General features: G+C 36.0%; 1 protein-coding gene across 13 annotated transcripts in view; it reads left to right on the top strand.

The window, feature by feature from the left end:
- RALYL (RALY RNA binding protein like) overlaps nt 1–23,338 on the top strand; it is a 644,676-nt gene that overhangs the window by 554,913 nt on the left and 66,425 nt on the right. For all 13 annotated transcript variants that reach the window (XM_045560943.1, XM_045560945.1, XM_045560938.1 and 10 more), the window contains 2 exons: nt 2,322–2,369; nt 19,163–19,323. In XM_045560943.1, the coding sequence (XP_045416899.1) occupies nt 2,322–2,369; nt 19,163–19,323 (209 nt within the window). The remainder of the gene's footprint in view (nt 1–2,321; nt 2,370–19,162; nt 19,324–23,338) is intronic.

Raw genomic sequence — 23,338 nt, 5'->3', positions numbered from 1 at the left:
ACCCATGACAAATGTAAGAGTAGCATCACTTTAAACTTGAGACTTCCCAGTGAAACTGTTTGGCAGGTATCACCACACTCATTGTTATCTGCAGTAGTAAGTGAATCACAATAAAAGAAGCATATGTACTGCTGTATTAGGAAGATTATGAGGTGACATTTATACCTTAGGGTTTGATGGTAGCCAACAGATTATCTTTAAAATCCCTCAACTCAATGTCACAACTGTGCCTACATCAGCAATATAAACTAAAACATAAACAATTACTATTTTAGCAATCTGTGACTATCAAACAAATGTGGCTATTTTTATTCTTACTCTTCAGGCAATGGACTCATTATCCTCTTGATTTGCATAGATGGATACAGCATTGCTTTGGCAAGACAACACGCAGTCTTCCATTGAGACACTCACAGGGAGTAGTTTCACACTTTATATTTCAGTACTTGTTCCATTAGGCAACACTGGAGAATTTACCCTCATGGATTGTGTGTGCTACATCAGGCTTTTGTCCCCCTGTAAGTAATGAAATGTGGGAGATATAAATATATTTATCCTTAAAACCAGAATAACAGCCCTTCTTTATAAGGTTCTTTTAATTTTTCTAACATGAGAAAAGTTACAAAGTAAAGGTCTGTGAGATTTATTCAGAAATATAAAATTACTCCTCCATCAGAGAGTAGTTTCTTAAAAAGCCAAACATATTAATAGAATCATCACATTACCTAGAAATTCCACTTCTAAGTATAGACCCAAAAGATGAAAGCAGGGACTCAGACCCTTTGAAACCAATGTTCATAGCAGCAATATCCACAATAGCCAAGAAGTAGAAATAGCCTAGATTCTATTAATAGATTAATAGATAAAAAGTGGTATGTGGGTGTGAGATACATACACACACACATATACATACACACACACATGCATACATCACACCCCATATAACATTATTCAGCTTTAAAAAGGACTAAAAGTCTAATTTGTGCTAAACATAGATGAATCTTGAAAATATACTAAGTGAAATAAGCTAGACAGAGAAAATACTGTATGATTATATGATTTGTCAAGTACATAGAAGAGGCAAATTGATAGAGACAAAGTAGAATAGGGATGACCAAAAACTGGGGGGTGGGGGGTGGAGGCAAGGAATGGGAAGCTATTGTATATTGAATAGAAAGTTTCTGTTGGGATGATGAAAAAGTTCTTGAATGGGTAGTGGTGATGTTTGTGAAACTGTGAATGTACTTAATGCTACTGAGTTGTATAACAATGATAAGAATGGAAAATTTGATATTAGGTATATTTTACCACAATAAAAAATAAGTGAATAAACACAAAAAATAACTCCCCTTTAGTACAAATACTCCACTTATCATAAGAATAAGATTTCTTCCAGATCAAGTAGGGTTGCATGATGACATGAAAACAGCTCCAGATGTGGGTTCAGAAGTCTTCTCGAATCTCAGCTCTGTAACTTACTGGAGATATGAATTTGAACAAATTACTTAAATCTTTTGCACTTTAGTTTCTTCTAGTTACATTATCTAACAGAGTTATTTTAATGACTAAAATTGAAATGCACATGAAGTACTTTGTAAACTCAACTGTGCAAGTGGATGGAGGCAATTTTTATTATATTAATATATTTGTTTAGAGAGCTTAGTCATAATAACCTTATCATTGAAATGCATTTATTATTTCCAATTTAAATGCCCTAAAATATGAAGTTGTTGTTGGTAAGATTCAGCTAGGGTAGTTTTTATCTTTAAATTTTTCAATTTAAAGTATTGAATTTACAATTTTTAGAATTAAAAAAAATGCTAAATTTCTGAGGAAACCACATTTCTGTTTATCATTTCTATAATGAATGGTTCATGAGTCTTTTCCATTTATTTTATTTCAATACAATTTGTTCATTGTTTAGCCTCATTGTACATATCTTACGAAGAAGTGATAACTATATCACCTTAGAAAGAAGGGACAACTAGATTACATCTCATCTAGGAGGGAAAAAAGTCTTCATTCATATTTAATTACAAGTGTTAAAAAATATTTATTTTGCTACCTGATCTCATCTTTTATTCTTTCACCACATAAATCATTATCAGTCCCTATATTGTCAAACATATACTAATAATTTTATATTATATTATACCAAATTGGACATTATCTTGGAAAGCCCTTTGGATACATAATGACATTGATATATTTTAAATAAATATTTTAAAAAACATAAATTTATTGCTATAACATTATAAATTAGTACCAAAATTAATGTTATTGAAACAAGTACCAACTAATTTCTTTGTTTCCCTCCTTAGTGGTTATGTCTTTGACTATGATTACTACAGAGATGATTTCTACAATCGGTATGTGAATTTTTCATCCATGTTTTTCTATGATTTAAATTATCTTTTGACTATTTTGTGCATTTGTTCATGAGTATTCTTGATTAGGATGTTTAAAATATTTTTATGGTTAAAAATAAGACTTTTACTAAGTCCCAAAAAAATGTAATATAGACAGATTTTATTATTTTCATTATGCTTACTGAATTACAGTGGATCTTGAAGTTATAGGACTTTGGAGGTGCTTAATCCCAAAATTTGTTTCTAATATTTGGATAATATTCTAAAGATTTAATGAACTAATAGTATGTTCCAGGTCTGTTGTTGACTTAGAATCCTTCAAGATTGAGAGTTTTGTAAACTCAGAAAATGACTTCAACATTCTAAAATACTTCACTTTTGTGACACATTGAGAATGGTCTGTTGGTTAGATTCAGTGAAATTTGCAGACAGTTCCTGCTTTGCATGATAGTGTGAGGCCATAAAAGTGACCATGCAAGTTGAAACCATGCAAAGTTGTTGTTAAAAATCAATGGAAGAAAATAGGATTGTCACATGACCTTTAAAAATGTTTGTCAAAATATTAAAAACTCCTTTGTTCTCTTCTCTATAAATACATAGGAAACTATAGGAGAGCTAATAATTATTTAGTACACTGTAATTGAAAACAATAAAATATTGAGAATGAATGTGTTTTATTCCTTTGAGAATGAATGTGTTTTATTTCTTAAAAAAAAAAAAAATTTATCAAAGGTAGTTGGACCAGTGCATGCCTTCTTCTCATTGCATAATGTAGAACATGGAGTACACATGTGTTTTATCCCTTGGTGAATTGTCGTAATCCATTCAACAGTTGAATCAGCTTCAATGTTTTATCAATGTTGTGAACTATCTCTAAGGGTTCTTTCAATGTATAGCTCTTTTGCCAATATGACTTCCTCTCCATATCTCCATCCCTTTCATCATATCACATTCCCCTTTCTCATTTACGTCAATAAGTTTGCCTTTACTAAGTTCCTCTGGCTCCATATCTACAGTCTTTTAAATGGAAGAGTGTCAACATCCCTATCATCAGCTATTTCTTCTATAATTCCATTTACATTTAATTTAATTTCACTTCCAGTGTTGCCACTCTTCAATTCTTTGCTGTACTGTTATTTGTGTTGACCAATTCTCTCTTTTGACTATCCACTTTTGTAAAATGCCACATGGGTTTATCACTAGGAGACAAGGAGGCATTACAACTGCCCAGTTGCTATTTTGTATGAACTGAATAATCAATGAACAGATGAACAGTGGCTGATCACCAGCAGACTTTCAAAGAACTGATGTGACTGGTGATCATTGTGATGATCATGGTGCACATTTGTTATTTACATAAACATGTGTGGAAAAGCTAGCAGCAAAGGTTGGACTTTATTTATGCCATTACTTATAGTTTATATGTTGTGGCCACTGAAATTTAATTTGTATTGCTGGAGAACTGGTGTTATTTAACTAAGCACTGGTAACTGAAATGCATGCATATCAAAGATATGCAAAGCAAGGACCAACTGTAGATAGATCACTGGAGCAAAACACAAGGAGTTAAATACCATTTAAGCCTTTAATTATAAGTACTGTTCCAACAAGCAAAAAAGAAAAAAGAAAAAGAAAAAAGAAAAGAACCCAAGGTACTTTATAAAAATGCAAACTTGTAAAAAAGTTCTCATAGACAATTAAAAGAGGGAAGAAACACTGTGATCCTTGAAAGGGTATTGTTCTCTCTGCTCCAACTTAAGGGTTCACGAAAACACAATGTTTCTTCCTTTCTCTGTATTGTTTCATCTCCTCATACCTGCCTCCACCACATGGTTCATTTGACTGCTGTCCTTCAGATCTCTGCACAATCATCACTCTCAGATAAATTAAGTTCCTCTGTTCCCCTCTCTCAGCACCAAGCACTGTTCCTTCACAGAACTTCTCCTAATTTGTATTGCTGTATTTCTTTCTGTAGTGACACTGTTTGAATCATGTCTGCCTTCCTTTCTCTATGAAGACAGCAATGATATTCAGTTTTGCTTGTCTTTGTATCTTTGGGGACTCTCAACAAACCTCACACATAGTGGATACTTGCTTTATGTTATTAATTCATCTCCTTAGATTCAGAGACATATTTTCCCAAAGTCACCCAGCTAATTAGTGACAGAACTACAATCCTAACCTCGGCATCCAATTAGATTCAGTAATCAGCTGTATGAATATGCAGAACAGGGAGGGAACAATATCAGTCTATGGTGCTAAATAAAAGGACATAGACTTGCCTACATGTTAATCAGACTCACAACTGTACCTTAATTAGCAGTATGTTCAAACTACCAGTTAAGCAACTTATTTCACTAGTTATCCTTTTATGGCAAAAATTAATTTTTGACAAAAGAATGATTTTGTCAAATTATTTTATAATTTCTATAAAATGTATTTTATTTTAAATATTGAATAACTTATAATAACTTGCTTTGAAAGTGATGTGAACATCTGGCAGCATTAAAATAATCCTGAAAACCCTGAGAGGCTTGGATACCAGTGACAAGGGTAGGTGAAGTGGTTAAATTTCCCCTCCCTTGCATCTCGGACTGCTGGTGGGCTCCTGAGCTGCTGGAGAGACCTGCCAACACCAGCCCCAGAGACAGCTGCCTCCAGTGAGCACTGAGCCTCTTGTAGGCTGGGCGCTGGGCTCCCAGCTCTCTGGGATACCATACCTCCTGCCCCGCAGACGTGAGCCAATCTGCGGGTGCCATATTGCTTCATTCTTCTCTTCCCCTCCCCTACCCACAGCTGCTGAGAGAGACAATTTAGGCACCACCCAGAGGCATCCACAGGGAATGGGATCTTTCCTTTTGGGGCCCCACAACAGACTGAGGGGTATTCAGACTGTGAGCTCCCTACCCACCTGCCCTCCCAGGTGCTGCTTGCCTGGTGACTCCAATAGAGCAGGACAAAGCCCAAGGAGGAGAGACATTGATCCAGGTTGGGCACCCTGTAGGTGACTTGAGACCAACACTCTTCCCTGGCAGGGTAAGGGATTGATCTCAATGGCCCGAGGGACAGGCCTGCAGGCCAGATCCTGTACACCCAGGTCTCCATCGCATTGCTCAGGGGCACAGAAGGGATATTTGTGACTAGTCTACTGAGGTGTTTGTGCCTTCAGGGGCAGATCAGAGTGGGTCCTAGCTGCAGGTGCTCAAGGAGCAACCCTCCTCCCACAGGAGGGCTGGGCTCCCAGCTCAGCCTGTGATCCTGGCCAGGGAACCTCCCAGCTCTCATCATAGTCAGGGAAGACCCACTGGCTTGAGGCTCTGCCTACCAGTAAAGGCCCAGGAGAAACTACAGAATGGGCAGAGTAGAAAGGAGCGAGACTTGCTCCAGACTGCAGGTCTCAAACAGCCCCACCTCCACATGCAGACCTTTTGGCTGAGTGCAGCCATTTCAGCCCCTCCCTGGCAGCTTTGCCCAGAAGCAGAGAATAGAGCTTTGACCCCTGCTAACAGCACTTTTGTAGCTTGAGGGCAGGCTCACCCAATCCAGACCCACCCAGCCTTACTCCCCCATGCACCCCCACTGAGATGGAGAATAAGGACACATCTGGAAGTCCTAGGGCCCCACCTACCACTTGAGGCACTAGAGTGCCTCCCTAGAGGAATAAGAGCTGGGTACAGGAACCAAAAAATATATTGCAGCTTATTCCTCCCAGCAAGCACCACCTATGACAGGGAGGTTAATTTGTACACCCTTTTACTGCATTTACTGAATCATCACAAAGGGTATGGTCAAATCTCACCCACAAGCACTGCCTACTAGCTCAAAGACTAACTTGGACTGGCTCAGAGACTAAACTGGGCATGTCTTATCTAAACAAAAATCCAAAGGTAAGAAGCAACAGCTGCTCCAGATGGGAAGGAATTCGTGAAAGAACTCTGGAAATATGAAGGATCAAACTGAAAGCACACCCCCAAAGGGGAACAAAAGCTCTGTAACAATGGATGTCAATCAAATTCAGAACACTAAAATGACAGAATAAGAATTTTTAACATGGATTGTAAGAAAACTCAATGATATGCAAGAGAAAATGGATACCTAATGCAAAGAAACCACAAAAAAAAAAAAAACCAGGACTTAGAAGAAAAATTCACTAAAGAAATTGAAATATTGAAGAAAAATCAAACATAACTTCTGGAACTGAAGAATGTATTCAAGGAATTACAAAATATGTGGAAAGCCTCAAGAATAGGGTAAATCAAACAGAATAAAGAATCTCAGGGATCGAAGATAACATCTTTCAAATAAACAAGTCAGTTGCAGAGATAGAGCAGAGAAATAAGATAAAAAAACAAAGCCTACAAGAAATGTGGGATTATGTGAAGAGGCCTAACATGAGAATTATAGGCATCCTGAGGGTGAAAAGGAAAATACACAAGAATTGAATAAACTATTTGAGGATATAATGGAAGAAAATTTCCCTGCTTGCTAAAAATCTAGATATCCAGGAACAAGAAGCTCAAAGGACTCCTGGGAGATTCATTGCAAATAGGAAGACACCATGACACATAGTCATCAGACTGGCCAAACTAAACATGAAAGAGGCCCTCCTACAAGCTGTAAGGTGAACGAAACAGGTAACCTGCAAAGGAAAACCCATCAGACTAACTGCAGACTTCTCAACTGAGACCTTACAAGCAAGAAGAAACTGGGGCCCCATTCTGACTCTTCTCAAACAGAATAATGCCCAGCCTAGAATTCTGTATGTTGCAAAACTAAGTTTCTTATACAAAGGAAAAGACTTTCTCAGACAAGCAAAGACTGAGGGAATTCATCAAGACAAGACCTGCCCTCCAGAAAGTACTCAGAACAGTGTTACACACAGATCACCACAATAGATACTCACCAGTGTAAAATAATACAAAAGCTAAAGATCAAAGGCCAGATACCACAACAGCTCAAGAAAGAAAACAAAGCAACAAAGTTCAACTGAAGAGGTTGAACAGAAATCTGCCCCACTTATCAATTGTTTCAATAAAGCTGATTGGCTTGAACTCTCAACTAAAGAGACATAGGCAGACTGAATGGATAAATATACATAAGCCAAGTATCTTCTGTCTTCAGAAAACACATCTAACCCACGAGGATGCATTCAAACTGAAGGTGAAGAGATGGAAAAAAATATTCAGTGCAAATGGAAGCCAAAAGAAATCTTGCATAGCAGTTTTGATTTCAGATAACTTAGTCCTCAAATGAACAAAAGTAATGAAAGACAAAGATAGTCACTATATAATGGTGAAGGGTACAATTCAACAAGAAGACATAACAATTCTAAATGTTTATGCACCTAACTCAGGTACACCCAAATTCACACAGCAAATTCTACTTGATCTAAACAAAATGATAAACAGCATCACTGTATTAGCCAGGAACTTTAATACCCCTCTGACAAAACAGGACAGATCCTCCAAACAGAAAATAAACAAAGAAACAATGTACTTAAACAGAACTCTAGAACAAATGGGCCTGACTGAGATTTACAGAACATTCTACCCCAAAACCACTGAATATACATTTTTCTCATCAGCTCATGGGACATTCTCTGAGATTGACCATATCCTAGGCCACAAATCATGTCCCAAAAAATTTTAAAAAATAGAAATTATACCATGCATCTTCTCAGACCACAGTGAAATAAAATTAAAAATCACCTCCAACAGAAACTCTCACCTCTACACAAAGTCATGGAAACTAAACAATCTTCTGCTGAACAATTATTGGATTAAGGAGGAAATTAAGATGGATATCAAAAGATTCTTTGAACTAAATGGTAAAGAAGACACAACTTCCCCAAATCTGTGGGACACAGCTAAAGCAGTCCTGAGAGGAAAATTTATATCCATAAAAGCCTACATCCAAAAGATAGAAAGATCACAAATCAACAATCTAATGAATTATCTCAAAAAAATGGAAAAGGACATGAATAGAAATTTTTCAAAAGAAGATAGAAGAATGGCCAACAAACATATGAAAAAATGCTCAACATCTTTAATCATCAGGGAAATGCAAATCAAAACCACAATGAGATATCACTTAACTCCAGTGAGAAAGGCCTTTATCAAAAAGACCCGTAACAACAAATATTGGCATGATGCAGAGAGACAGGAATACTCATACACTGCTAGTGGGACTGCAAACTAGTGCAACCTCTGTGGAAAGCAATATGGAGATACCTTAAACAGATACAAGTAGACCTACCATTTGATCCAGCAATCCCATTATTGGGCATCTACCCAAAAGAACAAAAGACATTCTATAAAAAAAATCTGCACCTGAATGTTTATAGCAGCACAATTCACAATTGCAAAGATGTGGAAACAACCCAACTGCCCATCAATAAATGAGTGGATTAGTAAAATGTGGTATATGCATACCATGGAGTATTACTCAGCTATAAGAAATAACGATGATATAGAATCTCTTATGTTCTCCTGGAGAGAGTTGGAACCCATTCTACTAAGTGAAGTATCCCAAGAATGGAAAATAAGCACCACATGTACTCACCAGTGTATTGGTTTCCCTGATCATCACCTAAGTGCACATTTGGGAATAACACCAATTGGGTGTTGGGCTGATGTGGTGGGGGGAGGGGATGGGTGTATACCTACATAATGAGTGCGATGCACACTGTCTGAGGAATGGACACGCTTGAAGCTCTGACTCAGGGGGGTGGGGGGTCATGGGCAATACACATAACCTAAACTTTTGTACCCCCATAATATGCTGAAATTTAAAAAAAATGTCAACATCATTTTTTGCAGATCTAGAAAAAATAATTCTGCACCTCGTATGGAACAAAAGACGATGATGTATAGTAAAAGCAATCTTAAGAAAAAAGAACAAATTGAGAGGCATAAATTTACCACACTTCAAGCTATACTACAAGGCTCTGGTAACTAAAACAGCATGGTCCTGGCACAAGAACAAAGACACAGACCAATGGAACAGAACTAGGAACCCAGATATAAAATCATCCTCATATAGCCATTTAATCTTTGACAAACCAGACAAAAACATACACGGGGGAATAGAATCCTTATTCCATAAATTGTGCTGGGAAAAGGATAGCCACATGTAGAAGACTGAAACAGGATCTATGCCTTTCATGTCTCACAAAAATCAATTCACAGTGGATAACAAACTTAAACCTAAGGCATGAAACTATAAGAATTCTAGAAAACAATCTTGGAAAAACTCTTATAGATATCGGCCTAGGGAAAGAATTTATGGAGACCCCAAAGGCAATCACACCAACAACAAAAATAAATAAATGGGACCTGATGAAATTAAAAAGCTTCTGCACAACCAAGGAAAACATCAGGAGAGTAAACAGATAACCTATAGAATGGGAGAAAATATTTGCATGCTACACGTCTGATAAAGGGCTGATAACTAGAATCTATATAGAACTCAGAAAAATCAGCAAGAAAAAAATCAAACAACCACTTCAAAAAGTGGCCAAAGGACATCAACAGAAGCTTTTCAAAAGTAAAGTAAGGGCCAAGAAACATGAAAAAATGCTCAACATCTCTAATCATCAGGGAAATGCAAATGAAAACCACAATGAGATATCACTTAACACCAGTGAGAATGGCCTTTATCAAAAAGTCCCAAAACAATAAATGTTGGCATGGATGCAGAAAGATAGGAACACTCATACACTGCTGGTGGGACTGCAAACTAGTACAACCTCTGTGGAAAGTAATATAGAGATACCTCAAAGAGCTACAAGTAGAACTTCCGTTTGATCCAGCAATCCCATTGCTGGGCATCTACCCAAAGGAACAAAAGACATTCTATAAAAAAGACATCTGCACTAGAACATTTATAGCAGCACAATTCACAGCTGCAAAGATGTGGAAACAACCCAAGTGCCCATCAATACACATGAGTGGATTAATAAAACATAGTATATTTATACCATGGAGTTCTACTCAGCCACAGAAAACAATGGTGATCTAGCACCTCATGTATTATCCTGGATAGAGCTGGAGCCCATTGTAAGTAAAGTATCACAAGAATGGAAAAACAAGAACCACATGTACTCACCATCAAATTGGTATTAACTGATCAACACTTATGTGCACCTATAGTAGTAACATTCATTGGGTGTTGGGCAGATGGTAGCAGGGAGGAGAGGATGGGTATATTCACACCTAATGGGTGAAGTGTGCACCATCTGGGGGATGGACCTGCTTGAAGCTCTGACTCAGGTGGGGCAAAGGAAATATATGTAACCTACACATTTGTACCCCTATAATATGTTCAAATTTTAAAAAATAAAATAAAATAAAACATAAGAAAACAATAATCATCCCATTTACTATTAAGAAAAGATAACATTTAGACAGGTTTTGTACTCTTGGAACATTTTAGTTTTGACAACTTTAAAGACATTTCTACTCTAGCTTTTTTCTCACTTGCTATGAATAAAGTTTTCAATTAATATACATTGTCTCGTAGTCTGTCACTATAAAACCACTTTAACATCTCTTAACTGTTTTCTATCATGTAACTTCCTTACACATCTAAAAAATTTGTACCTATAGTAGAGTTTTGCTCTAGAAGGTAGGAGACCCAAGTTTTGGATACTAGTTTTTTAACTTTGGACAAGTCAGGTTTTCAGTTTTCTCATCTTTAAAAGGAAGTCAGTCCATATGCATTTTACTACTTAGAAATGATAGCTCAATAAAATCATTAGATAGACAGATCAATCGATCTATCTTACTTGCCAAAGAACAAGGGCCTCAAACTAATTATAGAAGCTGTAGCTCTCAGGTGACTCTCCACTACAGAACAAAGCTAACTATGAACAATTTCCAAAATCATTTATTTGTTTTATATACAATCTGTTTGGCTCATAAGTGTGCAGCAGACCAGTATGGTTGTATTGCTAACAAACTGTCTGAGCAATCTGTGCTCTCATTAGTTTATTTTCCATTTTTTGCAGTTGGCTAAGAAAGACATAAGCATCTGCCACTAGTGGATACACTCTGGAACTCCCTATAAACATAAAATAGCGTGAAAGATAAACAGAATGGAGAGGCTAGGCAAGATCCACAGTTCACAGAGTCACTGCTAACTTTTTTATCCACAGTGATTTCTCATAAGTTACACCTTGTATTTATGGTTAAATTTTTCTTCTCTTTTGAGTAGAGGTGCAAACTTGGGCAAGTTATTTAATACCACAAAATCTGTTATGTCATCTGTTAGGTGAACAGGAAATTAATGCCTAACTCATTAAATTGTTCTAAGAATTAAATAAGGTAACATATATATAATGATCAGCATTATGCCTGGTATGTTTTTCATGCTTGATCCAATGTTAGATGCTAGTAGCAGTTAACAGTAACCATTAACAATGGTGAATGTGTTTCTTATAGTGAGATTCACATAGCAAAGTCCATAGAACTGAGAAAAAAAAACGGTTGGTCAGCTGTCTTTCCATAATACTTCACTGGGACACCTCTGGATTATTTTTCTTTTATTGTTTTCCCTCTCCATGCTCCCCAAAGTATTCCAGCTGCAGCTGAACACACTTACCTACGGAGAGAAAGCACTCAGCTGTTTCTGTGAACCCCATACTGCTTTGTTTAGGTTGGGAATACAGAAATCACACTAGTTATATTTAACAGGAATAATTACATATAAAAACATGCTAACTGGGTATTAAGGAACTGAAAAGGCACAAAGAAAACACTGTAGTGTAATGGAGTTAGCAATTGCAGTAAGCAGCTACCACATTTAGGGATAGGGAAACAAATGAAGAGTTTAGGATTATCAAAACTTGCTTAGAAGAGCCTAGCAGAGCTGAAACTGTGAGTAGAACATTCTGCTCAGCTAATGCTGCTGTATCTAAGCCCCCACAGGTGGAACATGTGGGGCTGGCACCCAGACCTCCGAGGAGGGGATATGGGTTGGGGGTACTAGGGAGTGTGGAGAGGCTGTTCTGCAAGTGTGGCAAAAGTACTCAAGCTGGATTCTGCTGCTGCTGTAATGAATTTTTATTGCCAGGGTGAAAAAAAACAGGGTTGGGTAAAGCTAGCAAGAGCAGGAAGCCAAAACACAATAAAACACGAAAAAGTCCCTTTTTCCTGCCCCAATCTTGCAGTCTCCCTCTCAGGTCCTTTCCTGGCTGACTCTAGCAGGAGCCAGCTGCCCACTCCCTCCAGAAATGGGGTTTGCAGAGTCCCAGCCCCAACTGTGACTAAGGGTTAGTCTGAAACCAAAAAATAATAGGTTAACAACTGACATATATCCATGTCCTCTTGTCATTCTATTTCTGCCAGGATTGGAGATTCTAATGTAATTAGGAGTGTTCAACTTTTAGATAGCTCTAGATTAGAAAACTTCTTTACACAAAGTTTCATCGTATTGTGACTTCTTTAAGTGTCTATCCATGGATTCAGGGATCATGAAGAGTATCACTAAGTAGTGGACTTGAGTGGCTATTCTAAACTTTCATCTTTTCTGTATTTCACACAGCATTCCCCAACAATTTATAGCATTGAATGGCATTTTCTTTGAAATGGCCAAGTATGGCTCTAATTGCAGGACATTGAACGTTATTCAAACTAAATATTTATACTCTTAACAAGTAAAAGGAGCTGTACACCTAAGATTATATTGACTCCCCCCAGAGAATGTTTTTAATTTCTGAGATATTAACAGTCTAAGTCCAACCTTTTTTTCAATAATATTAGGAAGAACCCTGAGCAGTTTATAACTTCCAGTGATAAGTAAACTGTTGTTAACAGAGAAAAAGAAATACGAGAGGTGCTTTACCACATATAAAACACATATACATTTTAAATGATTCAAAGTGGGCATCGTTAAATTCTGGAGCCATTTTGACTTTTGTATTAATTAACTGAAGAAAAGCTACTAGAGTGTCAGTTAATGAAAGAATTCTTACTTACTCTACAGTTGTTTCAGATCATTGATTATAGAGCATAATATTTATTCATGAATATTGGAAAGTGTATTAGCAAGAAGCAACGTCTGTTTTGTTATGCAAATTTAAATTAGCATCTGGGAGAATTGTATTCCATGTAAACCATTTGAAAATAAAAGCATGGTACAGTGGACAACGGTATGACTTGAAGGCAGAAGACATGAATTTCAGGCCTGGATGCACATGTGTTGAATGGTTAAACTTGGGGATGTTACCCTCTTCCTTTTCGTTGCCAGTTTCCTTCATGGACAAAATGACTTCATAGTAATAATACTGACCTTACAGAATTATAAGAATTAAATGAGAAAATCATTTTATTGATCTATAACCTCAAAATGGCCATTTGAATATATTAACTTTTTAGTTATACAAAGCTGTATACAAAATATAGTATATAGCGATGTTAGACAAAATATAAAGATTATATTAAGGGGCCGGGCACGGTGGCTCATGCCTGTAATCCTACCACTCTGGGAGGCTGAGGCAGGCGGATTGTTTGAGCTCAGGAGTTCGAGACCAGCCTGAGCAAGAGTGAGACCCCGTCTCTACTAAAAATAGAAAGAAATTATATGGATAGCTAAAAATATATATAGAAAAATTAGCCAGGCATGGTGGCACATGCCTGTTGTCCCAGCTACTCGGGAGACTGAGGCAGAAGGATTGCTTAAGCCCAGGAGTTTGAGGTTGCTGTGAGCTAGGCTGACGCCACAGTACTCACTCCAGCCCAGGCAACAGAGCGAGACTCTGTCTCAAAAAAAAAAAAAAAAATTATATTAAGGTGAAAATATTGCAAAAGAGATCACTCATGATTGCAATCAACTTGCCTTTAAAAGCATGTTCAGAAAGCATTTGCACATGATTCTGGGGAAAAACTTCATGGAATACCTTGGAAAAGTTTAATGACAAAAAAGAGCAGTAGAAATTTTTCATTTACTGGTCTCAGATGGAATGTGCCTTTTAAAATTATTTTCTGATTCGGTTGTAACCAAAAATTTATTTGAAGTCAGGGTGGAAATTATAGACGGAGTTTATGAGTTTTGAATAGTTCCAACAATATAGGAAACAGATACACTAGCAGCCTATGAGAATCATTTGTGTGGACTTCAAATGTATCTCTTCTTACAAATGAATAGGCACCTTAATTTGGTTTTATAGATAATATGCCTGTCAAAATTAAGCATGCTGAAAAGGAGGGCTCGAAGTTGAATCATGACATGGGGCAAGACCTCTGGTCCTCTGGTTACCGGTCCGTGTACGCCCACTGAAAGGTCCTGATGAGAATGTGGCCCTGAACTTGTTCTTAGGTTTTGCCTCTGGACAGCCCAGAGATTTAGCTCCCAAGTGCAGATGATATATTTTTATTAGCATTAACTACATAGTGACTGTAAGTTTTGATTTGCGAGTGCAGAAAATGAAGAACTATTTTCATATGGGCAATTTAGAAGAAGATAGGTAATGACCAAAAGATTCTTGAAATAACCATTAATCTAAAATGAAAATTTAATATTCAGTGACAAAGTACTATGCACGTTACATTTTCAAATTTTTTTTTTTGTTTTTAAAATTATATTAGTTGACAGCAAAAAAATAAGCATCAAGTCAAAAGTCTAACAATCAGGTAATGATTTATTAGAATGTGGTACATCTACTTGAGAAACAGCACCATAGCAGTTAAAATAAACATTAAGAAGACCATTTAGCAGGCTTGAGAAATGTTTTTAATATAAACCAAAGAGAACTAGCTAGAATACATGACTGTACATATATTATGTTTTCAATTAGGTAATAAATATGGGTGCTTACAGAAAAAAGATTAGAGGGTTATAGTAGTTGTTTTAGGGTCTAAGATTGACAGTTGCAGTTGTTTTCATGTATTTTTCCCAAAATTTTACCTTATTATTGTTAAAACTTAATAATAACAAGCTCTTTATCTTAAAAAGCACACAATTACATTTATTTCCCATGCTAATATGCATTTAAATTGCCTTTGTCCAAAAAATACTTATTTTTTAAGAACAGTAGATGAAATCAATATCCTTATTGCTCCTAGAGACAAGTTATGTCTATTTTATCAAGTAAATTAATATTAAAATTAATATTACTAGGTCTTAGCTTTTGCTAGGTAATAAAATTACATATCTCAGATATTATTTAAAACAAACAGAAGTCCAAACAAGAAAAAGGTACCTGGAAAGTAGGAATGTTGATTAAATAAAACAAATTAAATTCCCAAATTTCCTCCTAGGGTTGCTTTTATTAACATCTGACTGCATTTATTTTATTTACTACTTCATGTTAAGTCTTTTAGAGTTTTCATTGTATAAGGGATCTTAGTGAAGGAAGAATTACGTATTTGTCTTCATTATAAATCAGTATCTACTTGATGAGTAAGTATGAGGAAGAAAATTATACTGACCAAGAAATATTAGGAAAAAGTGAGGATTATTAAAGGAAAGGAGAAGGAATATAATTCTAAAAGGATAAGGAACAAAAAGAACTAAGAGGAAGAAGAAACTTAAAGCTTTTAATGGACCTTTGAGATTTAGATTGCATTTAGCTCTATTGGACCACCATCTTCACTGTCAGTCTATAATCTTAAATGGACTATCTCCTTAGTCTCAACACTATTCGCCAATATAACAGTTTGTAAAGGAGAAATTTCTTTGATTTGTTGTAGACAGAATTCTGATGAGAAAGCTTGTCTCTTTCTAGGGTGCCTCCCACCTACTTCCCTCTGCAAGATCCCATCTTGCAATCCCAGAACACCTGTCCGCCCACTTCCCATCCTTGTCTTGTTCTGTTTGTATGCATTAGGACAACATCCGGTTTTCCATCCTTTTATTTCTGATAAACTCAAGGGTGCCCAATGAAATTTTTTAAGTCTCCATCTTCAGCCAGGCATGGTGGCTCACACCTGTAATCCTAGCATTTTAGAAGGCCGAGGCGGGAAGATTGCTTGAGCTCAGGAGTTTGAGAGCCTGGGCAAAAGCAAGACCCCGTCTTTACTAAAAATAGAAAAAATTAGCCGGGCATGGTGGCATGCACCTGTAGTCCCAGCTACTCGGGAGGCTGAGTGAGACAGGAGGATTGCTTGAACCCAGGAGTTTGAGGTTGCTGTGAGCCAGGCTGACTCCACGGCACTCTAGCCCAGGCAACAGATCCAGACTCTGTCTCAAAAAAAAAAAAAAATCTCCTTCTCTATTAAATGTTGTAAAATTAAAAATCATGGTCTGTGAAGTACCCACAACTTTCTTTAATTTTGTTTTTTGAAATACATATCACATTAAAATATTTAAGTTCTGATGCTGCTTATCTTCCCATCAGAGCAGGAGAAAGAGTTGATAAAACCTTACCGGATTCCTCAGTGAGAAATGAGTCACCTCCCTTTGAAGCAACTCACCAAAATATTCAGAAAACAAGGCCCACTCCCCACAAGAATTCACACCAAGGGAAACAGTATATACTAATATTCCTAAAATGTATGGCCCGTATTAAAATTTGTCACAAATACAGTAAGCAAATGCAGCTCTCTTTTCTCAACATAAGATCAGGCCATGTCAACATTGAAAGCTTTGTAATATTACTACTTAGCTGGGAGAAGCAATAGAAATATTGGTAAACATTTTGATCTCCTATAAAATAGTATTGAATTACATTATAATTAAAGTAGCAATGAATATGTTGACTTTACATGGCCTGCATTTTCATTGTAACATTCTTAACATCATTATATATTTTGATTGTGCTTTAGAAATTGTCTCACCCCAATTTATAGATGAGCTTATTTAATGAACGTGTTCAATTGTACATTGGTGGTCTAAGGAAATGGTTCCTCAAAAAGAGCTTGCCTTTCCTCTCAAGTGGCAACTTCTATCCTGACAAAAGCAGTCAATTGTCATGTTTTCTTTTCCCTCAATAGTTTTGGGTGGTATTGCTCATGCAAAGTGCCTTTGTATTTTGGTTCACTGACTTAAGGTGTTCTGTGAATTCAACTTATAAATAACTAATGTAGACCTTGTTTTGTAATTGAAATAAGGGGCAGGTTTAGTTAGCCCTTTTGATTCTCAAGCCCCTAGTGGTTTGGACGATATTCATAACCCTTTTCAGCCTCACCCTGCCTGTACTCTTTGAAGTAAACTATCATATGTTGACATCCATGACCTGTTCTTTGCCAGAAGTTCTTCAGCTCTAATGGACTTTGCTTATTCGCAGAGGATAGCACCCCTCTTGAACTCTGTCTCATTTCATTTCTTTTCCTTTCCAGACATCTCTTAGTTTTTCCCCAGCATGTTCTAAGTCATTTTTGAACATTTTAGCTCTCTAATATAGGAGATATTCCTAGTCCTAAAGAGTTCTGCTTGAAATTTGGTTTAAATAGTGCTTTTCCCTCCTACAATATGATAGTTTTAAATGCTTCTGGATGAATATTTAGAAACCAGACTATCTTAATTTTTATTATATTACATATATTATTTCCCAAAAAGAGATTATCATACTTTTATCTATGTGTACACAAGATGTAATTTTATGAAATAGCCCCTTATAGAAGTTGGTTTTTTATTATTTTCTTCCTATTATAGTTTTCTCCTTTCTTACTTTCATATTGGATTATTTTTTTAAAACAATTGCAAGGCCATAATGTATATAATGATGTTACAATAAAATATGTAACAATCATAATTCTAAGTCAATAATGCTATTTTTTCTTTAGTGGATAATATAATTACACATCTGGGTCACTGGCAAATAGTTTTAAAAATAAGTAAATGTATCCCAGTATTTTTTCTTTGACTGACCTTTCATGCTTCTCAAATGTGCTGTCATAAAAACTTATTGTATTTGCATGTGCAGTAAAAGTAATGTGAAGCTTTTGAATCTATGAATTACATATTTATATAAAAGAGTTTAACATTCTTATACTTTCTTTTCATTGTTTAGTGGAAATACATTGATTGTGGTGAATGTCATTGTTCACTTCTTAGCAAAAGAATAAATTTTATTGATTTTTTTTGTTAAAGAAATTTTTCAATAGCTAACTTTAAAATATATCTGTAGTCTCAATTTGCACATATAGCAAATGGTCAGAATAATAAAAAGATATCATTATAAATACCTCCTACTAGTACTTTAGCCAATGAAGTTTTGTCCCCGTGCTAACTTCAAGTCATTCAAACTTAGTCTTTTTTCTACAGTCAGAGGAGCTTTTTATTTTTTAAAAATTTCTCAGAGACAGGTGCAGCACCATATTGATTTGTCTCTCATGGTTGTTTTCTTTAATCTGGTTTTACTTCAATTTTTTTCCTTCTGAGCTCTGTTTTCTGATCAGACAATAATTTTCTTTCTTTGTTCCTGATTCTGCATAATCTTTTTCTCTTTGCAAACTCGTGTGCTAATAAATATCTGATGTTTAAGAGGAAGATTTCTGTTCATAAGAAGGACAATTCTGTTTATCCAAACAAAGAAATATATTTGGGGAAAAAGGCCAGCATAATTTCACAAATTGCATGGTAGTATTGGAACAAAGCTCCTGTCCTTTGATATCTTACAAATGAATTCATATTGGGGGTCAGATTCTAATGTCCAGAAAACATAGACTATGTTACCATCCTATTTTCTTAGTGAAAAATTAATCTGCCAATAAACAGAGGCATCTGAATAGAGAACAATAGCAACCAAAATATTATTAAAATTTTCTACCAGGCCATTCTCTTAATCATCTCACACATTTGATAGAACACGTAGGCATTAAACCAACTCTCAGTCCCATTTGTGCTTTGTAAAGGTTATTTGACTACCATGGACGTGTGCCTCCACCTCCTCGCGCGGTCATTCCACTGAAGCGTCCCAGAGTGGCTGTCACTACAACTCGCAGGGGGAAAGGAGTCTTTTCCATGAAAGGCGGATCAAGATCTGCTGTTAGTGGGTCTTCATCGGGCTCTAAATGTAAGTAATGTTCTTCGTTTTATTTCTCTGTAAAGAAGGGTGAGGTTAACTATGATTTCATGAATGCCTGCATTCAATAAATCAGGTAATTTTGAAGTACCTGCTATGTACAAAATTAATTAGAGAATGATAAAATGGATAAGAAATGGTCTGTGCTTTCCATCACGCTGCGTTGCAGTAGGGGAGACAGACAAAAACATGACTAACAAAAGCCCAGGACCAATTTGCAAAGTATTTTAGCAGAGCAAATAACGTTGTGTTCTTGTTCCACTTAGCTTGTAACATATTAAGCTCCTAAAATAAAGTATGTTGCTTTTAATGGAGAAATGATTTCACTTCAAAAGGGAGTGCATTTACTGTCTTCTCAGAGAAATATTATGCAAAATTAGTTGATGTTTTGAATATTTGAGCAATTTAGAAAGGCAAACCATAGAGATGTTAAAAGCATAACTTAGTATATTATTCTAAATTATGAGATATATGTATCTGAAAAAATACAGAAATCATAAAAATGCAATTAATATTTACATGATTTCACATTAATTAGTAAAAAGTAGAGATACAAATTTTCCAACTAAACACACTGCTAAATTATTATATAGATTGATTCAGAAAAAAATCTAATATGTTATTAGAATATTTTTCCTGGCCGGGTGTGGTGCCTCATGCCTGTAATCCTAGCATTCTGGGAGGCCAAGGTGGGAGAATAGCTTGAGCTCAGGAGTTCAAGACCAGCCTGAGCAAAAGTGAGACCTACACTCATGTGCACATATGGAAATAACATCGATGAGAAATCAAGAAGGTGAGAGGGGGAGGTGGGGATGGGTAAATTCACACCTAACAGGTACAATGCACACTATCTGGGGGATGGGCACACATAACTTTCACTCAAATGGTATAAATGCAATTTATGTAACCAAAATGTTTGTACCCCCATGATATTATGAAATAAAATAAACAAATAATAAACATCTAGTTTTTTTAAAAAGAACAAAAAAATAAAAAAAGAAAAAGAAAAAGAAAGAAACACCAGAGGCTGAGAAGTACTTCTGGCCAAAGATATAATCCATCTGAGTTGAAAGCCCACAGCACACAGGCAGAGAGACGGTTGGCTAAGCAGTTCGTCACTGTACAGCCATCATCCCTCGCTGGACTCCACTCTGGCACTGAGTCTCCTTTGTCCACCGCATCGAGCTGGGCTCAGAGCATCGGCTTTAACACCTGTACCTGTGGGAGGTTTTCAAGGAGGCGGGTGCTGACCAGAGGAACAGCCTCATTCACCTTTAGATGAGTGACATCAAATCCTCATTATTTGGATTTTAGAACCCTGTCTTTGATGTTAGCTACATGTAATAAGCCTAGATTACTACCAACCACCATCCTCATGAAATATACAGGAGGAGGGGTTTAAAATATTAGCTTTTGGTAGAAGAGCAGATTTTGAATGTTCACAACACAAAGAAATGATAAATGTTTCACGTGATGAGTATGCTAACTACTCTGATTTGATCATTGCACATTGTATACATGTATCGAAATATCAACTCTATATCCCATAAATAGGTATGATTATTATGTGTCAACTAAAAAGAAAAGAATATATTGGCTTTGGAGTCAGAGACTCAGGGGTTGGAATTCTGGGTTTGCCAACTAGTAGCCATGAATCTTTGGGCAAGTTTATTCAGTTCTGTGAGCCTTAATTTCTTCAGTGTTAAATTGCAGATTATAGTAATATCTGCCTCAAAGGTTTATAGTGAGAACCAAATAATATGACTTGCTTAAATCTGTTCACAAATGCCTGATAGTGTTTCCAATATATTTTTTTTAAGTTCTTACTGAGTCCAAAGATATCAAATGTCTTCCCTGAGGTGAACATAAAGGCAACTCAGCCCTATTTGCTTCTCCATATCATGGATTGGTTTCAATTACTACTTTTATTATGTATTATTTATCCCCTCATCTGGTCTATTATTAGTAAATGTGCTAAATTTAAAAAGAAACTGCTTCATCTCTCCTAAACATTTTAGCCTCTTTAGAGAAATAGTTATTAATCATCATTGTCTGTTCACAAACATTCAGTTAGGCTGACATCCACATGTCAAGAGTTCAGATGTGCAAATGTTAAAATGATTTTGCCAGTAAAATCTCATGAGTTTTCACATAAAGTGTTTCAATGAACTCCATTTTGCTAGATGTGATCTTAATACTTAAAATGGCTATTAATCTCAAAAAAAGAGAAAAAAAAGATCAAGATACCATCTCTACTAAAAAATAGAAAAATTAGCCAGGTATCATGACACACACCTGTAGTCCCAGCTACTTGGAAGGCTGAGGCAGGAGGATTGCTTGAGCCCGGGGGTTTGAGGTTGCTGTGAGCTATGATGACATCACTGTACTATACTCAGGGTGGCAGAGTGAGATTTTGTCTCAAAAAAAAAAAGAGAATATTATTCCTAAGGAAAGGATAACAAAATTTTCTATATTCCTTGAGATTACATTCTAGCAGAAAGAAACCAGTCAACAAGCTGATGTCTCATCAATACATAAAATAATAAACCTAGAGAAAATTGGGAGCACTATATCTCATAGGATGATCTATGACTGTGTGTCTGATGAGGTAACAGTTGAGCAGAAACCTAAAGGAAGTGGGAGAGTGAGAGACTGAGCTTGAAGCTTTCAGGGGCAGAGCATTCTGGGCAGAGTGAATGGTCATTTCAGAGACCTTAAGTAGGAATCATCAAAAAACAATGAGGGAAGCCAGTGTGGCTTGCAGCAGAGTGAGGGAAGGGAAGTGTGGCTGGAGAAAAGATCAAAGAGGTAGAGAGTGGGCAAGTTCCAATAAAGCTTGGTAGGGCATTGTAGGGACTTTGTATTTACTCTGCACCCCAACTCTTTAAGACAGGAAAAATACTGTTATCTCACTTTTATTGATGAATAAACAGAGAAGGACGTATAACTAATATTTATGGCAAAGCCAGAACTAAAACCCAAATCTCTTATTCTTATACCCATGAGCTATCTATTGTAGAACACTGCCTTTTACCTCAGCACTATCAGAAATACTAAGAAAGAATCACTACCAAAATACTTTTTTTTTAGAGTGTGTAAAAAATAGTTCAGGAACCAGGAAGCGACTGATGCTTCTTGAAACACCAAATTTCTTGATATGTTCAGAATTTGACTAAGAATGGGACTCAGCTAATATAACTTCAATAGCAAACTAAATAGAGTTACAGTTCTCTGTGTACTTATCCATCCGTCTATCAGTTCTATAGATAGCTAAATATGAATTCCTTTTTGAGTCTTAGTAATACAAGAGAATGTGTTTCTGCAGCAACTCATTGGAGGTTGAGACACCCCAGTGTGGAGTATATGCAAGTTTCTATTCCTTAGAAATCTCCCAGTATTGATAAATTTAATGACTTTTTATCTTACATTGTAATAAATAAATAATGCAATGATTTTTATAGAAAGGCAATTGCCAAAGTCAGCTACTTGTGGAAATAATCTGAACTAGCTTTTCATGTACCATAAGAATCTATTCTTACGTCTAGTGGTGGATCATACATGAGGTTCAGTTTGGTCTTCTCTTTCTGGTTTTGTGTGACAGATGGAAGTCTTGAGAGAAGGCTAATTCTGAAAATTGGACTACTGAATATAAACCTGTGATGTTGAAAGAAATATAGTGTGTTTTACATTTTAGCAGCAATCATTCTTTGGAACTGTGTAACCTAGAGTACCTTTATTACTCTGGAAAGATGTAAAAAGAAATAGGTAGATAAATTATGAGATGAAAATATTTTATAAGGACTATCAATAAATGTTATTATTTGAAATTTATTATAGATATATTAATTCTCAAACTGTGTTTATTTTAATGAAATTCTTAGTATAGAAAGACAACAGACTGATCAATTCTATGCATGTTTCATGCAGTTCTGTACATTTAGAGCTCAATTCACAAAAGTTAACTGTAGATTAGTGTTATGTTAGTGAAACATAAATCAAAATAAGA

This window comes from Lemur catta, chromosome 9, assembly GCF_020740605.2.
Source record: "Lemur catta isolate mLemCat1 chromosome 9, mLemCat1.pri, whole genome shotgun sequence".
NCBI lineage: Eukaryota > Metazoa > Chordata > Mammalia > Primates > Lemuridae > Lemur > Lemur catta.
This window is presented reverse-complemented; position numbering and strand designations above follow the sequence as displayed.